General features: G+C 39.6%; 1 protein-coding gene across 4 annotated transcripts; it reads right to left on the bottom strand.

The window, feature by feature from the left end:
- Positions 1-894: 894 nt before the first annotated feature.
- LOC101838712 (zinc finger protein 420-like) lies at positions 895-21,236 on the bottom strand. Of its 4 annotated transcripts, none has more exons than XM_040757703.1 (5): positions 21,106-21,211; positions 13,206-13,397; positions 11,656-11,782; positions 6,129-6,224; positions 895-3,527 (listed from the first exon to the last, which is right to left on the bottom strand). In XM_040757703.1, exons 3-5 carry the CDS (start codon positions 11,687-11,689, stop codon positions 1,639-1,641), a joined length of 2,019 nt encoding a protein of 672 aa, XP_040613637.1. In that variant the 5' UTR covers positions 11,690-11,782; positions 13,206-13,397; positions 21,106-21,211; the 3' UTR covers positions 895-1,638. The 4 variants fall into 4 exon arrangements, with proteins under 4 accessions (XP_040613637.1, XP_040613636.1, XP_040613635.1 ...); XM_040757702.1 differs by lacking the exon at positions 13,206-13,397 and adding an exon at positions 15,094-15,140; XM_040757701.1 differs by lacking the exons at positions 13,206-13,397; positions 21,106-21,211 and adding exons at positions 15,094-15,140; positions 16,763-16,830.
- Positions 21,237-22,045: the final 809 nt, after the last annotated feature.

A 22,045-nucleotide genomic window follows, 5' to 3' on the forward strand; every position in this document is an offset into this window, starting at 1 on the left:
TCTGTCACCCATCAATAAGCCAAACAGCACCCAAATAGATAGATAGATAGATAGATAGATAGATAGATAGATAGATAGATAGATAAAGCCCACAAACATTTATTCAATGTAGCCACACTGGGAAAAGGGAAAAAGAGATTCATTAACTTGCTAGTCCATCTTCAGAATCGGAACACAATGGCAGGGTTTAACTAGAAGGCAAAAGGGAAACATAACTAAGCAGTCTAGCTAAGACGCCTGTCCCCCAACATGGTCACAGCCCATCTCTCCTGCAAGATTAGTCTTTCCATCAATGCTATCAGACAAACCAAGCCATTCTCAAAAAGGTGAGCACATCCCATGGGTGCCCTCGGGCTTTTTCTCCTCCCAGTCAAATCTTAAAGAAACTCTAATTTTGTGAGGACCAATGTTGCAATATCTTGAAAGACAAAGAAAGGAGGATAGGTATTTCTTTTAGGATATATCAATTCTTGCTAGTCAGGCCAGCAACAGTAAATATATATAGTGCCTCTATTCTCTTCATTCCTACAGTTTGATTTTAAGAGTAGGATATTTCAGTGTACTAAATAACAAAAATGTAAGTGGGTTTTAAAGAATGGCACATATATATAGTAAAATTTGATAAAATACTAATATAAAATTCATAAAACTAGAACATAATTAGCCTCCTTAATTCCTAGTTACCACAAGGGGATTAACAAATGTGTAACATATGGAATAATATCCTCCAAATCATTTGAAAGACACTAGCATCTGGGATACAATGACCAGCTATTCAAGTAATTCTCAGCAGCATACAACTGAATCCTGTCACCAACCCCCTTAGTAAGGTGGGATATCTTATTGTCTATAATAGAATATGTTGTACAATAAAAACAGAGACGGTACATTACAAACCATTCAAATTTGTTTATTTAAAGAAGTAAGCATCACACACAAACTCTATTTTATACCTACTATATGTTCTCTGTGGTAAAAACTAGACTAAAATTAATCAGGAACTAGTCTTGTTCTTTAACACAGTTTGAGAGTTGTGCTAGCTTGTTTTCAAACTTGAGGCTATATAGTAAATATGGTTTCATTCACAAAGTCATATCCTTACTGAGATGAGTTAAGTGCACAATTCTGATGCCTGCAATAATTTATTTCTATCACATCAAATAATGTCCCATAATTTATAAGAAACATTTAGTTTATATTTACATTATTCTATATCTCCATAGGATTAACCACCTATAGTAATTCTCATATCCATTAAGTCTGAGGTATGAGCTCTACTATACTCTTTATGTTTACACAATTTCTTCAAGCATCACTACTTTGCTCATACACATTAGACAGAGTTCCTTCCAAAGTCAATAATGCTAAGATTTTTATGAAGCATGGATTCATTGATGAGGAGTGAGCATTCATTAAAAGCCCTGACATATTATATTTTTAGGGCTTCCCAATGCAAATCCTCTGCTATCAATTAAGATATGAAGAAAAGCTACCAGACTTGCAACACTATTTGAACTCGTAGGGTTTCTTTCATGCGTAAATTTTTATACTGTGTATGTATAAAACACTTATTTGTCACCTATGTTCCATTTCACTTTCTCACTACCAGAGTTTTTGGAGGTAAGTGTTGAACTATTACTAAAGGCCTTGCCACAATCCTTGAACTTCTAGAGTGTCCATTCCAGTATGAACTCGCTGATGGCGAATAAGGCTTGAGCTATTATTAAAGGCTTTACTACATTCTTTGCATGCGTAGGGTTTTTCTCCGGTATGAATTCTTTGATGTTTAATTAGGGCTGAATGATTATTAAATGCTTTATCACATTCCTTGCATTTATAAGGTTTCTCTCCTGTATGAATTCTCTGGTGTTGAGTGAAGGTTGAATAAATGCTAAAAGCTTTACCACATTCTTCACATGTATACGGCTTCTCTCCAGTATGGACTCTCTGGTGCTTCCTCAGGTATGAAGAACAGATAAAGGCCTGGCCACACTCTGCACATTTGTAGGGTTTTTCACCAGTATGAATTCTTTGGTGTAGAATAAGACATGAAGATTTAGCAAAGGCTTTGCCACATTCTTTGCATGTGTAGGGTTTCTCTCCAGTATGAAGTCTCTGATGATATTTAAAATAGGAAGAACACCTAAAGGCTTTGCCACATTCTTTGCATTTGTACGGTTTTTCTCCCGTGTGAATTCTTTGGTGGACAAGAAGACTTGAAGAATTAACAAACGCTTTGCCACACTCTCTGCATGTATACGGTTTCTCTCCAGTATGAAACCTCTGATGATTCCTAAGGTATGAAGATGACCTAAAGGTCTTGTCACATTCTTTGCATGTGTAAGATTTTCCCCCAGTATGAAATCTCTGATGGTACTTAAGGTATGAAGAACAGCTAAAGGCTTTACCACACTCTTTGCATTCATAGAGTTTCTCAATAGTGTGAATCTTCTGGTGCTTATGGAGGTATGAAGAGCAGATGAATGTCTGGCCACACTCTTCACATTTATAAGGTTTCTCTCCACTGTGAATTCTTCCATGTTGGTTAAGGTGTGAAGAACAGTTAAAGGCTTTGCCACATTCTTTGCATTTGTAGGGTTTCTCTCCAGTGTGAATTCTCTGGTGCTGAGAAAGGGATGAGCGAAAAATAAACGCCTTGCCACAATCTGTACATTTGTAGGGTTTTTCTCCGGTATGAATCTTCTGGTGTCGAGAAAGGGCTGAGCAGTTATAAAAGGCTTTGCCGCACGCTTCACACTTGTAGGGTTTCTCTCCACTGTGAATTCTTTGGTGCTGGGTAAGAGCTGAGCAGTTATTAAAGGCTTTGCCGCACTCCTCACATATGTAGCGTTTCTCCCCAGTGTGAATTCTACGGTGTTGGTTAAGGCTGGAAGAACAGTTAAAGGCTTTGCCACACTCTTTACATTTATAGGGTTTCTTTCCGGTATGAATAATTCTGTGTTGTTTAAGATGTGAAGAACAGTTAAAGGCTTTGCCACACTCTTCACATTTGTAGGGTTTCTCTCCAGTATGAATTCTCTGGTGTTGTGAAAGTGATGTGGGAAAATTGAAGGCCTTGCCACAAGCTGCACATCTGTAGGGTCTTTCTCCAGTATGAATTCTTTGGTGTCGTGTACGGGCTGAGCAGTTATTAAAGGCTTTGCCACACTCTTCACACTTGTATGGTCTTTCTCCAGTATGAATTCTCTGGTGCTGAGTGAGAGCTGAGGAATTATTAAAAGCTTTGCCACATTCACATTTGTAGGGCTTCTCCCCAGTATGAATTCTGTGGTGTTGGTTAAGGCTTGAGGAACATGTAAAAGCTTTGCCACATTCTTTACATTTGTAGGGTTTCTCTCCAGTATGAATTCTATGGTGTTTATAAAGTGTTGAGCGAACATTAAAGGCCTTACCACATTCCTCACATTTGTAAAGTTTTTCTCCAGGATGACTTTTATGGTGTTGAATGAGAAGTGAGTTCCAAGGAAAGGTCTTGCCACATTCCTTAAATTTATAAGGTTTTATTCCTGTTGAGTAAAGGTGGAAATATAGTAAAAGATTAACCACATAGCTATAATTATAAAGCTTATCTTTCATATGAATCCTTACATCCATAGATACAGTTCTAAATGCAATTTATTCTCATATTAATGGGAAGATAAACATGATTCTGTAACTGTATTCACTGCAGTATTAATCAAAAATATAATAAGTGAAACACTACAAAGTTCCACTGAAAAACAATGAAATATTACTTAAAATTTCAAAAGTGCTCTCAAGCCAGTGAAATCACTCTGTGGATAAAGGCAACTGATTCCCAGGGACCTACATGGTGGAAAGAGGGAACTGAATTCTGTAAGCTGTCTTATGTCCTTCATATGAACCAGAAGCCTTTGGAAGACACACACATACACATACACACACACACACACACACACACACACACACACACACACCACATTTAAAGTAAGCAATAATGAAATACATATGATAAGGAAAACTCTCTAAGGGCAGTATGCAAAATGAAATATGCCAATTACATAAGACAGGTACAATCTGATTAGAAATACATGAGAATTCTAAAATAGAAAACCTCATAGAACGTCTGAATGGTGACTAGATGGAATGGACAAAAACATGAAATTATTTTCCTATGTTTACTGTTTTGAAAGCTAAGCTATTTCTGAAAGATTTGTGGCATAATAATTTGAATGTATTAAATCATATCCTAGATATTTAAGACAGGAAATTTCATATTATATGTTTTTAACCTCAGTTAAAATAAGCAAACGCTATTGAATGATTTTAAGATATTCAAATTTACCTTTAAATACAGAAGTTTCAGTAGAGGCAACATATTTATCAATTGTTTATAGAATTATAATAACATCTAGAAATATTCACTTAGGATAAAACAACTATTAAGTAATCAATGAAGCACAAATACACATAGCATGAAAATACAGAACTACTATTTAACACAAGAAGAAATAACATCAATTTTATTTTAAACTAGTCATATGACTTATAGACATTTTATTATCTTACGATGTCCTTAAAAGCCACTGCTAAAAACTGTCATCCAATCATAATGAAAGTTACATCTAAGAACATTATCAATAGATATGAAGGAGCCTATACAAAAGTGAAACACACAAAATGCAATTGCAAGTTCAGAAATATTCTGAAAGAATATTGGTAAGCTACTAAAACTACTTACCTATCTGAAGCATTTATCTAGCTAGTCTTTTTTTGTTGTTTTTTGTTTTGTTTTTGTTTTGGTTTTGGTTTTGGTTTTTGGAGACAGTGTTTCTCTGTATTGTTTTGAAGGCTGTCCTGGAACTTGCTCTATAGACCAGGCTAGCCTCGAACTCACAGAGATCCTCCTGCTTCTGCCTCCCAAGTACTGGGATTAAAGGCATGCCCCACCAATGCCCGGCTATCTAGCTATTCTTTATCAATAAAAACATGGAAGTCAGGTATCAGGGTAATAACCTGATAGAGAGGCAGCAGAGAAGCCATCAATGACCTCCTCTTTCTCTTGTTCCTCAATCCAAAAGGGGCCAAGATGCTCTCTCAGACCTGGCTACTAATTCCTGTGTATCTCTATCTAGTTTCAGTCCTCCAAAACCTCTATGGCTAATTTTGGTGAGCTAGACTCTGCCCTCTGATTTAAAGCAAACTTTCTTGGCAGTCTTAGAAGCATCAGAATGCAACCAAAACATCTCACAACATTTCCCCCTTTTCTTTACCAAGTCTTTCTCTGCCCTGCCATCTCCCAAATAATAACACAGAGACTTCTTATTAATCATAAAAGCTCAGCCTATACTGTAGGCTTATCTCTAACTAGTTCTCATAACTTAAATTAACCCATTTACATTCATCTACATTCTGCCATGTGGCTTGTGGCTGTTACCTCTTCTCCTACATACCCTGCTTGCTCTGTGTCTTCTGACATATCTACCTTTTTCTTCCCAGAGTCCTCTCGGACTGAAGAAGTCTCACCTATACCTCTCGCCTAGTTTTTGGCCATTCAGATCTCTATTACACCAATCACAGAAATACATCTTCATACAGTGTACAAATATTCTGCTGCATCTACCTGTGTATAATGTTTTGCTATCACATCACAAAAACAATGCATCATAAATGATTGACAATAAATGTATGGCAAAAAACACAGAAATACACTATAATTACTTAAAAAGAAGTCTGATGGGACAACTTTAAATACTGAGCATGCAAATATAATTAGAGGGATTAATTTGTGGGAACACTTTGCTATAAAGGCTTGACACAGAAGTCACTGGAATTGTATGCAAGTTTCTGAGGCATAGAAAGCAAAGACAAGTCTGTAATGATCCAGACCTTCACCTGCAAAAGGACAGACTTCAGTAAGTATAAATACATATAGACATCACCATCATGGAAGGACAGATTTGAGGAAATGAAAGCATGATAAACATGTCAGAAAATGTTCTACTTTGAGAGATGATAAGTGGAGCATTCTCAATAACCAATTTCCCTGAAATAGTCTCCAATCCATCCATCCAGCTTTTGATGCCTGTCTTTCTGTAGCATCACTGGATCTCTCTCTTATGTGCTCTGATCTATTCATTCCCACATACCTGGGTAAGCAGAAACTGGACCTGGTCCCTTCACGTTCCAGGGCTCCTTTCTTTGCTCGAGAAATGTGACCAAGTACGGCTTAGAGAAAGCAAGACCTGTTAGAAGGAAAGATAAGTGTGATGGTTGCATGTCATTCTCTAGGGCTGACATTTATAGATCACTACTGTATTTATAAGGAAAGAGGAAATGGAAAAAAAGATGGCAGAAAACAATCTCTTTAAATGTTTCTTGATAGATATATTCAGTACTTGGAGCATTACCTCAAGAAAAAGAAATTAAATCTGTTGTGTAAAATAATTTATGTTAAGATGTATGCTTCATAATTCATGTGTCTCAATTTATAAAATTCCAAGGAGAAGGAAGGAGTCACACTACCAAAGCAAGTAGGATGAAAACACAAAAACTGTAATTAACTTCATCAGCTACAACTACAACTTCCCCTAAGCTTTCCTTAAGGCAGAAATATGGCTTTGAGAAGGGAGTTTATGGAATAATTTGAGCAAAATTACTTTTATTTCTTCTTTAAAAGTTTTGTAGAAATGGTAGAAATGAATCCATCTGGATATGGGCTTTTTGAAGTTGGAAGGTTTTTTAAATTATTACTTCAATTTCATTGTTGTAGATATGCTTAAATTATTTATCTTACATTGTCTTAATTTTGGTTGAACATATGATCCTGATATTAAAACAAGATAAAGGTACAAGAAAAAGAAAGAAAGAAAGGAAGGAAGGAAGGAGGAGGGAGGGAGGAAGACAAAAAAAGAAAATGACAGCCCACTATCTCTGATGAACATAGATGCAAAATTTCTGAATTCTTGCAAAAAGACATCATAATGACCATCATTATTATCATCTGGACTTCATCCCTTATATACAGGGATAGTTTAATACACATAAATCAAAAAATGCAATTTACTATATGAGCAGACTGAAAGACAGAAATTACATAATTATTCCAAGAGGTAACTCTATTTACAAATAATTTGACTTTCTATATAAAAGACCCCAAGGACTCCACCAAAAAAAAAAAAAAACAAGCAGATCTAAAAGACACTTTCAACAAAATGACAGGATACAAATATCAACAAAAAATCAGTATCTGCCTATACATAAAAAAAAATTCTCATTCACCAAACCTATACCCCACCAAAAGAAAAAGGAAAGAGGATACATTGGAATAAACCTAACCCAGGAAATAAAATACCTCTACAATGAAAAGTTTAAATCACAATGAATAGAAACTGAAGGGAAAAAATTGAAGAAAATACTGAAACGGAAAAACTCCCTAGCTTATGGATTGATAAACTTAATATTGTAAAAATGACCATTCCACTAAAAGCAATGTAAGTATTCCACACAATTCCAATAAAAATTCTAAGCCCATTATGCACAGAAAATTTTTTCAAAATTGTAAAATTCAGCCGGGCGTTGGTGGTACACACCTTTAATCCTAGTACTCAAGAGGCAGAGGCAGGCAGATCTCTGTGAGTTTGAAGCCAGCTTGGTCTACAGAGCGAGTTCCAGGACAGCCTCCAAAACAATACAGAGAAACCCTGTCTCGAAAAACCAAAACAAAAAAATTCATATGAAAGCACAAAAGAGCCTCAGTAGTCCACATGATACTGACCAAAAGAATATTGTAGGAAATGTAACCATACCTGATTCAGGTCCTAATATGGAACCATAGTAATAACAAGAATATACTTGGTACAAAAACAGATATAGGGAATGAAATGGAACTATATGTAACTTCACCAAACTACAGCTTACCTAGTATAGACAAACATTCCAAAAATTCACATTGAAAAGAAGGCTAAAATCAAAAACACCAATGACAATTTATGCTGGAGAGGATGTGGTGAAAGGGGGATACTCCTCCATTGCTGGTGGGAGTGCCAACTGGTTCAGCCACTTTGGAAATCAGTATGGAGATTCCTCAGAAAAATGGGAATAAACCTACCACAAGACCCAGCAACTCCACTCTTAGGCATATATCCAAAAGATGCCCATTCATACAACAAAGATGTCTGTTCCACTATGTTCATAGCAGCTTTATTTGTAATAGCCAGAACTTGGAAACACCTAGATGTCCCTCAACCGAAGAGTGGATAGAGAAAATGTGGTACATCTACACAATAGAGTACTATTCAGCAGAAAAAAATAACGGAATCATGAGATTCGCAGGCAAATGGATGACACTAGAAGAAACCATCCTGAGTGAGGTAACCCAGTCACAAAAAGAGAAACATGGCATGTACTCTCTCATATATGGATTTTAGACATAGATCTGGGGAGTGCCAGCCTACAATCCTATGGCCAGAGAGTCTGGGAAACAGAAACTTCATTTAATGGCTGATCGAAGAAGAGGCAGACTCCCTTGGTTAAGTATTGAGCTGAACTCAAGAAAGCCAGTAACAGAGAGGGAGGACTGATGATCAAAGGGATTAAGACTGAGCTGGTTTAACCCCCAGAAACAGCTGACCAGACAAAGGTTAACTCTTGAATCCCAGGCATCAGCCTGGGAATCCAGCATGGGACTGATCAAGACCCCCTGAATCTGGGTGTCAGTGAGGAGGCCTAGGGAATCTATTGAGCCTTGGGCAGCAGATCAGTACCCATCCCAAGTATACACACGGACTTTGGACTCCCATAGAACAATGTGAGGTGCACTCTCACCCTGAACTCTTGGGGAAGGGTCTAGGCCCTGCCCTATATGAAATGACAGACTATGGACACCCCCATGGAGGGCCTCACCCTCCCTGGGGGAATGAGGGGATAAATGGGGGGTTGGGGGGAGGGAACGGGAGGAGGGGAGGGAATGGGAGAGGGACCTGGAACTGACTTGTGAAGCAACCTCGTTTCTTATCTAAATTTAAACTGGAAAATAAAATATAAAAAAAGAAAAGAAAAGAAAAGAAGGCTCTCCACAGTGGTATGGAAAATACCAGCTGTCTATGTGTACAAGAATGAAACTAAATAAAATCAACATCAATATAGACCAAGGATCTCAATGGAAGTGCTTGAGGTAAACACAGTGTACTTCAAAGCAGGAAAAAAAAAAATATGGTCTTTCTGAACAGGACTCTGGTCACTGAAGAAGGTCAACAATTAAGAAGTGGACCTTCAGAAATTAAAAAACCTTCTGAAAAGCAAAAGAAACTGTTACTTGAATGAAAAGGCGCCTACGGAATAGGAGAGGATAGCCAGAAGCTATACATGTGGCAGGAAATATTGTGACTAGCACACCTCAAAAGAGTAAACATTAACAAACAACCCAATAACATAATGGGCTCTGAAACCAAACAGAAGTCTCAAAAAAGATAAACCCACAGCTGACATTTTTACAAGTGTTTGTCATCCTTAGCCATCAGGAAAATGAAGATTAAAACTACTTTGAAATCCCATCTCACCTAAATTGAAAAGGCCATCATTAAGAAAACAAATACTGTCATTTTTTGGCAAGTATGTACAGAAGAACACACTTAAATGGTGGTAGGGGTGTAAACTGGTGTAGCCATTATGAAACCAAGGTGAAGGATTTCTCAAAAATCTTAAAGTAAAGCTTCCTAACTACCATTAACCCAGCCACATCCCTCTTGAACATACACTGCCAATATTCCATCTCCCCACAGAGACACTTGTATATCCATGGTCACTGCTGCTCCATTCACAACAGCTAGGAAACAGAATCAGCTTACATATCCAAAGAATGATGAGTGGACAGTGAAAATGTGTTCTATATAAACACAACCGAATTTTACACAGGTAAAGAGACACACGAAGTTGTGCAATTTACAAGTAAATGGATGGGTGAAGTAAATGAGAGCCAGAAAGACAAATGTCAGACGTTCCTATCATGTGTGGATCTTAGCTTTGAATCAGATTTCTCTGTTTCCTTCGGAGTACCTACAGCAGACTGGCAGGTAGAAAAGGGACACTGATATGAAGGTAGAGTCAGGCATTGCTGGGGTGCAGCAATATCAGTGAGATGGATGAGTGGAGATGGATGTGCGTGGTGGTGAATCCAGTACCTGGGGAGAGGATTAGCTAAAAGAAAGAATTTAAAAAGCCATACAGAATCCTATTACTCTGTAAACTAATTTAAAGTATAATTTAAAGGTTTAAAGGAATGTACCCTGCATGGATGAACACTACTGTTCCCAAAAGACATAGGTTATTTTTTTTAAGTTCCACCACACAGGTAGAATACCTCTTATGAATTTTCCCTCAGGGTGTGCTAGAGACCACCAAAGCAATGTAAGCTTGTTCTATTCCTCTTGATTGCCCAAAAGACTAGATCATATGTCCAGTTACCCAAGGTATCACACCCTCTAGTTGCAGGACAAAGATACATCAAGTTTTCAGGGAGTTAGAAGCCTTCTTCTGACTGGGTTGGCTTTCACAGGATGAGTGGTGATGCGAAGGTTTGGGGGATAGAAAAGTTAGTATCTGTGAGCCCTGAAAACTATAATACTGTTGTGGAATATTCCTTTACACTGTGTGATGAGTCCCTGTGATTGGTTTCATAAAGTGCTGGATGGCTAATGGCTAGGCAGGAAGAGGTTAGCGGGAATTCTGGGGACAGAGGGAGCCCTGGGAAGAATGGTGGAGACATCAGGAGACACAGAGCGAGCACAATGAGTAATATGGAAATGAGGTAATAAAGCCAAGAGGCAGAAAGTAAATTAATAAAAATGGATTAATTTAAGTTATAAGAGCTAGTTAGTAACAAGTCTAAGCTATCAGCTGAGCTGTCAGAATTAATAATAAGTCTCCCCATCATTATTGGGGAGATGAAGGTCCCCAAAAAATCTGCCTACATAATACCAAACTACTGGGCAAGATGTGTTCACTGGCATAAATGTGACATGACTATTACAAGTAAACAATCTCTCATGACTGGTATTGTAAACCTAGCTAAAAGCTAGGGCTGGGGAGGTCCTAGGCCCTACAGCTGTTTTATAATATGCACATGATGTCAAACAGACTTTTAAATATTTGCATTTATATTCATATATTTGTGCTGTTCTCAGTGTTATCAGAGCAGCTGTGGCTTTCAGTTGGTAGTAGCTGGTATAGAGACTCATAACTGGCCAAGTAATAAGAATAGTTTTGAGTTTCCAACACAAAATGGGAATCTATAAAAATTATTCTAAGGTTCAGTAAATGTTACGAAAGAGGAGCTGGAAAAAAATCTAACAGTTGGGGGATCTGGAAAGAGTACTATTGAGAATGTCTTCTAAACAATACATGGCTATTATACACATAAATTCAAAACAGTGAAGATCACTTGCACAGGGCCTTCACAAGACAGGGTCCATCAACAGGGGTCAGTGGAAAGGGTCAGAGGATAAGGGTGGGTTAGTCTATGTACATATGCGCATGTGTAAAATTGTGAAATAATTGTTATAATGCAAAATCGGAAACTCATTGTTGGAAAGCACAAGTTCCCATGAGATAATCTACAAATGGAGGAAGTTACATGTTTACAGAGAATTAAGAATTCACTATGGATAAGATCCTTACCCAGGAACACAAGGTGGCTGTAATTCTCTAACATCACATCCCTGTACAGATTCCACTGAGCAAGGTCCAGACATTCACACTCCTCTGCAGAGAAATCAATGGCCACATCCCTGAAGGAGAGAAGCCCCTGAAATGAAAATAGATGAACAGTATGTTAATTTAATCAAGTAGTATAATTGGGAGCTTAATATCAATACATAAATAATATATGGTTAGAAATGCGATTTTTTACAAAAAATGAAAGAGTAGTAGTCAGTAAATGAGATACTTTTCATAGTATCTTATATATTATCCATCTTCAAGGATAATGAATACAATATGCATTTCAAATGCTATGTTGGTGTTGCAGACATTTCTCATAGGAGAAAGTTACACTGAGTTAGAGTGGCACTTCTCAACTGTTACATATGAAATGGAAATGCAGATTCGGATGCAGTAGCTCCTGGGGAAGGGTTGAGTCTCTGAGTAAGTACCCACTTCAGTACCGAAGTAAATGACAGCCCATCAAGGGACACTTGTTTGAGTATCCAAGGGGGCAACAATAAGGAAAGGATTCATAGATAAAAAGGAACTGGAAGATTTTTTAACAAATTTATATATTTAAAAAATAAAAGTACAGTGCTTTTTAAATAGATAAAATAAATTAGATGTCATTTTAGAGTTTATTTCATTTTTCTTCTCACCCCGCCCTGTTGAGATAAATGATGGGAGATGTCCTTCGCTACATTTGTTTCTCTTATTGGTTGATGAATAAAACACTGTTTCGACAATAGAGGCAGGGAGATAGGTGGGACTAGGAGACAAGGAGAATTCTGGGAAAGGTAGGCAGAGAGAGTCCTGGAGGAGACGGCATGTAACCACCAAAGGAGTAACAGGTCTGCATTCTCCGGTAAGTCAAGACCACGTGGAAATATATAGATTTATAGGAATGGGTTAATAATTAAGACAAAGCTAGCCAGTAAGAAGCCCTAGCTCTCAGCCAACAGTTTTATAAATTAATATATGTCTCTGTGTGCTTATTTGGGGCTGAAGGGCAGTGGGACCTGGCGGGACAGAAACTCCAGCAATAGATAAATATTCATGTATTTGGTGGGGAGATATGGAAAGACTCAAAGGGGGCTCTGTACAGAAGTCCCTACATTCTTCAAGGCTAGCAAGTCACCTATCTCCCACTATAAAGAGAACCCAAGATTAAGCTGAAGAACAGTTAGACCCAGACACATAAATCTGGAGCTGATTGTGGGGGAACCTGATCCATGGGTTGTTCTGAATCAATGAGATCTCACCGCCTCAGAGTATCTACCATGTCATCCGCAGCTCCCAGTATCCCAATTATAAAAACAGAGTGTAGGACTGAGGGACTATAAGGTATAGTGCTGACCTTTATGGACTCCACCTCCATCATGCGTTTTGGAAATATTTGTTTCACGTTTTACTGATGAAGATACTGTGCAGTTTATGTACACACGGCTAGAAATTACTGAATAGATGTGTTCATCATGACAAACTGTGGAGGTCTGAATAAGAATGGCTCCGAAATTTCTGAATACCTGGTTGCTAGTTGGTAGATCTGGGAAGATTTAGGAGGTGTGGCCTTGTCCCAAGTGGTGTGTTACTAGGGGTTTTGAGGTTTGAAAAGACTCATGCCGTTTCCCCTTCTCTTTCTCTGCCTCATGGTTCTGTTTCAAGGTGTTAGCCCCAAGTTAATGTCCCAAAAATCAAAGGCAAAAGGTAGACGAAAGCTGGCAAAAAAAAAAAAAAAAGCAAAGCCAAGCTAAGGCAACAAGCTTGCTTCACATGTCAATCCCAGCTCCCTCTCTCCCCTCCTGCCCTGCCTTCCCCAACTCCCCCAGTTCCCCACCCAATCCCCCACTCCATTCCCCAGGGAGGGTGAAGTCCTCCATGGGGGATATCCAGAGTCTGTCATTTCATTCAGGGCAGGGCCTAAGCCCTTCCCCAAGAGTCAAGACTGGGAGAGCATCCCTCATTGTGGGATGGGCACCCAAAATTCATTTGTATGTCAGGGATAAACACTTATCTATTGCCCAAGGCCCCATAGATTGCCTAGGCCTCCTCACTGACACCCACATTCAGGGAGTCTGGATCAGTTCCATGCTGGCCTCTCAGTCATCAGTTGGGGATCCAAGAGATCCCCCTTGTTCAGGTCAGCTGTATCTGTGGGTTTCACCAGCCCAGTCTTGACCCCTTTGCTCATCATTCCTCCTTCTCTGTCATTGAGTTCCAGCAGTTCAGTTCAATGTTTATCTGTGGGTGTCTAAGGCTGGACATTTCTAAGAATAAACCTCCATGTGATTTATTTGGGGGTTGGGTGGCAGGCCCCATCAAAGAGTACAAAATATCACAGTACTACTAATATTACAGCTACTACAGAACTATGTCTGATATGTCACTAGCAAGGATTTTCCCCATTTTGTAGGTTGACTCTACACTCTAGTTAAGATTAAATTTTATATATCCCAAGGGATTCAAGTTCATTCAAGAGACTATTTCCTATGCTATCCTATATGTGAAATACAGTTTTCCCCATAGTAGCTGTTAAAGACGTTGTCTTTTTTTTCCCAGTATATGCTTCTGATAGCTTTGTCAAAAATTATGTGGTTTAACTGGACCCTGGTGGTATATACCTTTAAACCCAGCACTCAGGAGGGAGAGGCAAGCAGATCTCTGGGAGTTTGAGGCCAGCCTGGTCTACAGAGTGAGTTCCAGGACAGTCAGGGCTTCATAATGAAACAATCTCAAAAAAAGTTAAATCATTATTTCTGAGTCTTCTATCTTATTCCATTGGTTTACATACATGTCAATGTTTGTGGAGTACCATGCTGGTTTTGTTAGTATGAGTCTATAATATTATTTGACATCAGGTATTGTAATATACTTCCTGAATTGCTCTTTCTGCTAAATATTTCTTTTGACTATTTGGTTTTTCATTTGCTTTTATATTTCCATATGAATTTTAGGATTGTTTTTCTAGTTCTGTGAAGAATGCCACTGTATGGCATACTGGGACTCAAACCCAAGACTTCATGCACGGTAGGCAAACACTCTACCAACTAAGTGGCATCACTAGTCCTAGTCTGTATCACATCATCGGTGTCTAGAAATTCATCCATTCCTTCTAAAATTCTCTTGATCTGGAAAATGGAGCACAAGAAAGGGTAGATAGTAAAGCGAACTGCACAGGATGTTTAGGCACTTTGGAGCTCAGAGGGAAAACTAAAATTGTAGAAATATATCCCAAGCCCTAGGAAGATATATGCTGCAAGGAAGAACTCCTAGATAAGAGATTTTCTGTGTGATGTATTTAGAAAACTTAGTGGTAAATGGGTGACCATGTGGAGAAAGTCTGAAAACCCCATGGACCACAGCTCCTTCTACCCATACATCCCACCTATGAGACAGAATCCAACATTTCTTTACCTGAAACCCCAGTGGAGATATGGGGCTGTGGCCAAGAACTGCCAGTCCTAGGAGACAAAGAGCAACAGGTTGATACACCTGTGTTCCCAGCGCCCAGCCTAATTTACACCATGTGGACAAAGTAGAATTGAGCTATGGAGGAGCACACTGGGGGCTTCAGATTCTTATCACTGACCCCAGTGTGGTCCACAAATCCACCAGATGGTATTAGTCTCATCCAGTTACCCCATCTCATTTAAGAATGTTCAGTCATGTACACTTACTATTTCTCAGTACCTATGTAATCCATCTCCTCTCTATCTTTTCTAAAGTAACAAAACAACTACTGTCAAAGCCATCAGGATTTCCCTGGACAAAATGATGCCAGAATAACCAGTTCTTAGCTGTGGTCCTTTTCAGCCACAGCCTCTTATACATAGGGCACATGATCCTTGCAAGAGAACACTGAATTTTCAATAGGGTTGCATTGATTTATAATTACTCATGAGACTATGGTATTCACAAATGAGAATAGTTGGAATAATTAAAAGTAATAGGCTAGTTATGCATACATTTTTTGAAAAAAGAAAATAAGCTTTATGGAATTAAGCTTAAGTCTGATGTATTTACCAGACTGCACCACTTTGACAATTCTTAATCTTGGGCAGGGCTTCAGAATAAAATATTACACTTAGACAATTTCCTTTATTTGATTAATGGTACTTAAGTTGGCTACATTTGCCTTGCCCTTTTGTATTAACAGAAATTTATTAACAGAAACCACCCACAATTACTGTGATTTAAATTCAGACTATACAGAACTTTATTTGTTAAAAAAAATCAGTAATAGCACTTATGCCTTTGGTCATTATTGTAGACATAAATGCTAGAAAAGTCTGTTTAGATAATTGAGGTCAATAATTGATGTAAATAATACTCTAACTTGGTAATATTGCTTAAATTATTCAGGTTACATGTTCTTCTCCAAAGCCACTTCAACCAAAAATTATAATACAGAAATAAGATTATTAATCCTAGAAGGTCAGAAGTGATTTATAGATTAACTAATTACAACTCCGCAGGGGCTTCCTGTTTCATTGTTTTGTTTTTTTCCCAACCTCTTCACAGTGAGGTCAATGTCACTGATTGGGAAAAGGATGCCTATGTGGAGAAAGGAGCATCTGAAGACCCTATTGATCACAGTTCTTTCCATTCATGAGTCCAACTGAGGAGTGAGAATCCCAAACATTTCTCTATCAAAAATCCTAAATGGGACTCTTAGGCTGAGGTAACAAAGCCGCAACAGGTCAAAACATCCAAGTTCCCAGTTCCCAGACCCACAACTGGATCTTATGGAGGCATTTTCTCAATGGAGGTTCCTCAGTAACCCTTTGAGTTCTAAATTGAGAGCCTCCAAAATGCTACACATGGCTATTACTGAGATACTCCTATGAGAAATTCATGCTTTCTGAGGTGACTTATTCTTTCCCTGACTGCCCAACTCTCTGTGTTTAATAAATCCAACTCTGCTTCATATGGGCTCATCCTGAAATTCTTCTTTATGGCAAAATCAAAGAATCAACTTTGAGTGGAGATCCCTAATAGATTAAGGAGAGTCATCAGGTGGATGGTAGCAGTTCTTGGTTGTGTTACCCACTATACCATGGATGAAACAAGTTGTGTTTCTTACCTCTAAGCAGAATGATCATAAATACCTCTGGACATCAATGAATATTGTTAGCAGAGGACAATCAACACTTATGCTTAACTAATAAGATAGTCAAAATGTAAGCAATATTTCCATATTATACACCTCTGACCATAACATTCCACTTTCATGCTTTTGTGCCTATTAGACGACTTTCTTCTCAAAACTAATTTTTTGATTATGAAGCAACTTTAGAAATCCAACAGTGAAGCCACAAACAACACACACATTTTAAATTTAACATGGCACTATGTCTGATCAACCATGTTGAGCTGTGATGGAATATTTTGGATATAATATCAACAACAAAATGCTAAGCACCTCTCATTGATCGTTACTTATGAATTAACACATACACATACACCTCCAAATTTCCTTCCTACATCTCAAATGTTCTGTCAATCCCCAGTGGGATTCTGCCACTTCCTAAACTAATTAGAGTCATAACTAGGTCCTGTCTTAACAGGCTATAGTTTCAGTATAAGGCATGAAGGAAGAACAAAGTGACAGGTGACCATCTTCATAGTGCACAGAGGGTTAAAAATACAGAAAAGTGAGCAGGCACCCCACACCCGTAATACCAGCACGCAGGAGGAGTCAGGAGGAATAGAAGTCAAAGTCACCATCAGTTACATAGCAAGTTTGAGGGCAACCTGGTCTACACAAGAAGTTATGTCAAAAGCCCAGAACAAAGCACAAAACAGTGTGGGGGGAAGAGAGACAGAGACAGAGACAGAGAGAGAGTCAGAGAGTCAAAGTGTGTGTGTGTGTGTGTGTGTGTGTGTGTGTGTGTGTGTGTGTATGCAGGAGCAGCTGTAGTTACCTGAAAAACACTTACAAAATGTAAGTCAGTCAACATTCCAACCGGGGAAGGAGAGGGACTCCCAAGCCCCACCCATAGCTGAGAAGCTACTAGAGTTGATGACCACTGTAAAAGAGATTCATTTTTCTTTAGAGATGTCATCAGGGAGTGTCCATTATCCAGGAAATGTCCCCACACTCATGCACACTACCGCAACATGAAGTGAACTCGGTGTGTTTTAAAAAAGAAGCAAAAAAACGAAACAACACCCAAACAGAAAAATGGGAGGGGGACATTCTAAGAGATGCCTAGAATTGTTAAAGTGGGGAGAGAGGGGTTGGATTTGATCAAAATGCATCGAATGCATGTATGAAATTCACAAAATTTAATAAAATATTCTTTTTTAAAAGACTAACACATAATAGGTTATGTAAGATCTGATATATGGGATTTCCAGCCAATCAATAAGATTCAGGATTCCAGATTCATCTAGGTGAAATATCTCAGCTGAAATGAAACAGTCTGGAAAGTAACAGAGTTTCATGAGTAACTGAAATCACTGTGAACAGGAAGGTGTGAAGGAAACCGAAGTAAAAGAGGAAAAGCAGGAGCGAGCAGAGAACCGGAACACGTGCTGGGAAGAGTGATGGGGAAGCATGCGCAGAGCGAGTAGAGAACCGGAACACGTGTTAGGAAGAGTGATGGGGAAGCATGCACAGAGCAAGCAGAGACCGGAACACATGCTGGGAAGAGTGATGGGGAAGCATGCGCAGAGCGAGCAGAGAACCGGAACACATGCTGGGAAGAGTGATGGGGAAGCATGCGCAGAGCAAGCAGAGAACCGGAACACGTGCTGGGAAGAGTGATGGGAAGCATGCGCAGAGGGACGAAGACAGAAAAGCCACATTCTGTACTGGGACACTCATCGGAAGTATAAGTGGCCGGGGTGCCGGAGGGACTTGGAAAGTCTGAATAATGTGGCAATGGCATCAAAATGATAAAGTGAACAGCATGAATGACCAGATAAGGAAAACCAGACCCAATTACAGACTTCCTGCATGAAATCTTTACTGCTTTCTTATTCGGTTTGAGACAAGGCCTCAGAATGCAACCCAGGCAGGCCTGGAACTCACTGCCTACCTTGGATGATGTCAAAGTCATGGGAGCCTTCCAGCCTCACTTTCCCAAGGGATTAGATTATAGGCCTAACCCTGGGTAGACCTGGGCAAATCTGTGCTTCTGCCTTAGTTTTTAACAAAACATTTCATAGTATGAAAAGTAAGGGGAAAAAAGATATAAGAATATGATATAGATCATTCTATAGCTATGAAATGTTTGTATCTGAAGCTAATTACACAACAGCTAAGGTTAAAAATTCAATCAAAGTTTTATAGAGTAAAAAGGATGTTATGATCAGTATTGTCAAGTTGATGGGCTGTAGCATGTCTTAGTAGACAAACCCTCAGTGTGCCTGCGATGGAGTTTCTAGATTGCATTATTTGGGGTGGGATGAACGAATGGGAATGTAGGGAGCACCATCCAATGTGCTGGGGTCCCAGGCGGAGCTGAGAAAGCAAGCGGAGCACCAGCGTTTGTCTCTCCAGTTCACGACTGCAGACGCAGCACCAGCAGCTGCCTGTCTTCCCTGGACCATCTCTCCAGCCATGATGGACTGGACCCCAGACTTTAAGACAACTTAAGCAAAAGTGATTCCTTTCTTACCGAAATTGATCTTATGAGGTAGTCTGTCATTGCAACCAGAAAAGTGACTCAAAAGGTAAAGATCATTTTTTTTTCAAATGAATTTAGAATGGTCACAGTATATGGCACCTCAAAAGCCCACAGCAGTGTGCACACTGACTCCCAAACCCCTCAATCATTCGCTGGGAGCAATTTTACCACCGCATTCTATGCTGTTGGCATGTGACCCCGCAGGAAAATGACTCCAATAAAAAATATTTATTTTTAATTGTGTGTGTGTATGCACACACATGTGCATGTGCCTGTGCGTGCATGTGCCTCTGTGTGTGTGTGTGTGTGTGTGTGTGTGTGTGTGTGTGTGTGTGTGGTGCATGCACATGAGTGCAGTGCCCACAGAGGCCAGAGGCATTAAGTCCCCTGGAACTGGAGTTACAGACAGTTGTCAACTGTCCGACCTGGATGCTAGGAACTGAACTCAGATTCTCTGCAAGAGCAGCAGGCCTTCCTAACTGCTATACCATCTCTTCAGTGGGAAAGAACTATTTTAATCTTTTTTTCAAGTTTTATCTATTTTTACTTTATGTGTACAGGTGTTTGCCTGCATGTATGTACATGTCACAAATGCATGTCCGGTGTCAAAGTGGGTGTTGGATCTATTCCAGTGATTAATCTCTGACAGGTCATAGAATCCTAAGCAATCAGACATAAAGACGTGCAAGCAACATCAAATGGGCTTGTCAGACTGTATTTGTGTGTGTGTGTGTGTGTGTGTGTGTGTGTGTGTGTGTGCGCGCGCGAGTGCGTGCACACACTCGGGCGCTTCTTGTGTGTTTAAAACGATAAGAATTCATGGATTTAAGAGGAAGTGGAGGAAACAGGAGAAATTAAAGGGGAGAAGAAAAATAAAAATGATGTAAATACAATAATCATGTATAGAATTCTAAAAATATTTTAATTATAATAATGGATAGGGACTAACATCCTGTTTTAATCTCATTTCCAGTTGCTGAGATAAAATAACCTCTCTCCATCCCACCCCCCAAAAAAGACCTAGGAGGTAAAAAGCTCAGAGTTCTAGACTAGAATCCATCACTGCCAAGAGGTCAAGGCAGTAATAACTTAAAGCAGCTAGTCACATAAGCATAATGGAGAGAGAAGGAATGCATACTAGCTTCCTAGGGTTCAGCTCGATTTCTTCATTGTTATACAGTCCAGGACCCAAACTCAGGGAATGGTGAGGCTCACAGTGCGGTGGGGTCACCCCACATCAATTAAGTAATTAAGACAATCCACAAGGCTAACCTGGTGTAGACAATTTGTCACTGAGTATCTCTTCCCAGTGACACTAGATTGTGTCGGGTCGAACTGTCACATTTCCAATAGACCAACAGCCCTCAGAGAAAACTCTAGCACGCTATAAGCGCAGGAGGGCCCAGAAATTCCACTTAGTCCAGATAGGCCAAGAACTTCACGAGAGCAGCAAATCAAGACAGTGTTGTCTAGTAGTGGCTGTCAGCAGATGAACCCTGCAGGGGCAAAATCCTACACCTATCACATTTCTTCACCCCTGGGCTACAGAGCCAGTTCCTGTCCCAGCAGTCAGGGCAGACTAAGGCAGCCTCCTCCTTACACTCCCTGCACCATCTCCATCCCCATCTCTCCCCAGTGCTAACCTGCATCCAGAGGCAAGGGCCCAGTCTGGGTCCTCTCAGCACCTCCCACTTAACTTCTCTGCCCTCCCACCAACCCCGGGTCCGCTCCCTCCAACCCGGACCCGCCCATCCCGCATCTACCCTCTGGTTGCGCTACATCCTGGACCAACCTCCATGTCAGAGATGATACCAGAGCGCCACAGGGCCCGCGACACTGGCTCAACTTTGAAGAAGAAGGCCAGAGAGCAGAGACGCACAGGCGCAGAAGGAACGCGGAAGCGCCCTTCCCAGAGTCCTTGTCTGTGACGTTGCCGCGGGCGAGACTACATTTCCCACAATCCTTTGCGAGCGCGTGCCAGGAAGCCAGGGAAGGTGGTGTGTCAAGTTCCAGGGTTAGGGTTAGACTGCTTGCAGTAGAGAATGAGTAGAAACCAGCGCTGTCTGCAAGTGGGCAGTCACAGGGAGCCCGGCTGCCGCCTTAAAAATCTCGGGTTCTCAAAATGAGATGTTTGCATGTGAGCTGAATCTTTGTCAGCCATGTTTATCAGATTTACTGCTTACCTTGGAGTCTGTAGGTTGTGATTTAAAACTTACTTGCTAAAGGGTATTTTCTTTTTTTGAAATTCTCTCAGTAGCCTTTAATTGAACCATTCAGTTTACCTTTATTCTTTACAATGATGCTGAACAAATATTTTTTTCATTAAGACAACTTTTCAAATACAGGTATAGAGTTATTTTTTCCCTTTAGACTCAGCCCTAAATTCACCTTCCAGGTAAAAACTGACATTCCTGAAAACTCGAGTTTCAGATTGACAATCATCTGGGTAATTCCCTGCTTGCTTTTGGATTTCTGGGTGCTATTAAATTTGATAGAGTCAATCTTAACACCTGAGTCAACAAGATTAATTCATCCCAACACACAAAAATGGCTTTATTTCCTCTCTCTTCATAATTCAAACTAAGCTAAACAGAGCAGAAATGGTCTAACATCTGTTCACAATACCCCAATACCCTCACATTTCCTCCTACTTTGTTTCCATTGTAGTCAATGGAGATTGTTTCATGGCAGAAGAAGTTCTCACAATTATTCCAAACTTCATGTCCTGTGTC

This window comes from Mesocricetus auratus, unplaced genomic scaffold (genome assembly GCF_017639785.1).
Source record: "Mesocricetus auratus isolate SY011 unplaced genomic scaffold, BCM_Maur_2.0 Super-Scaffold_100015, whole genome shotgun sequence".
Lineage (NCBI taxonomy): Eukaryota > Metazoa > Chordata > Mammalia > Rodentia > Cricetidae > Mesocricetus > Mesocricetus auratus.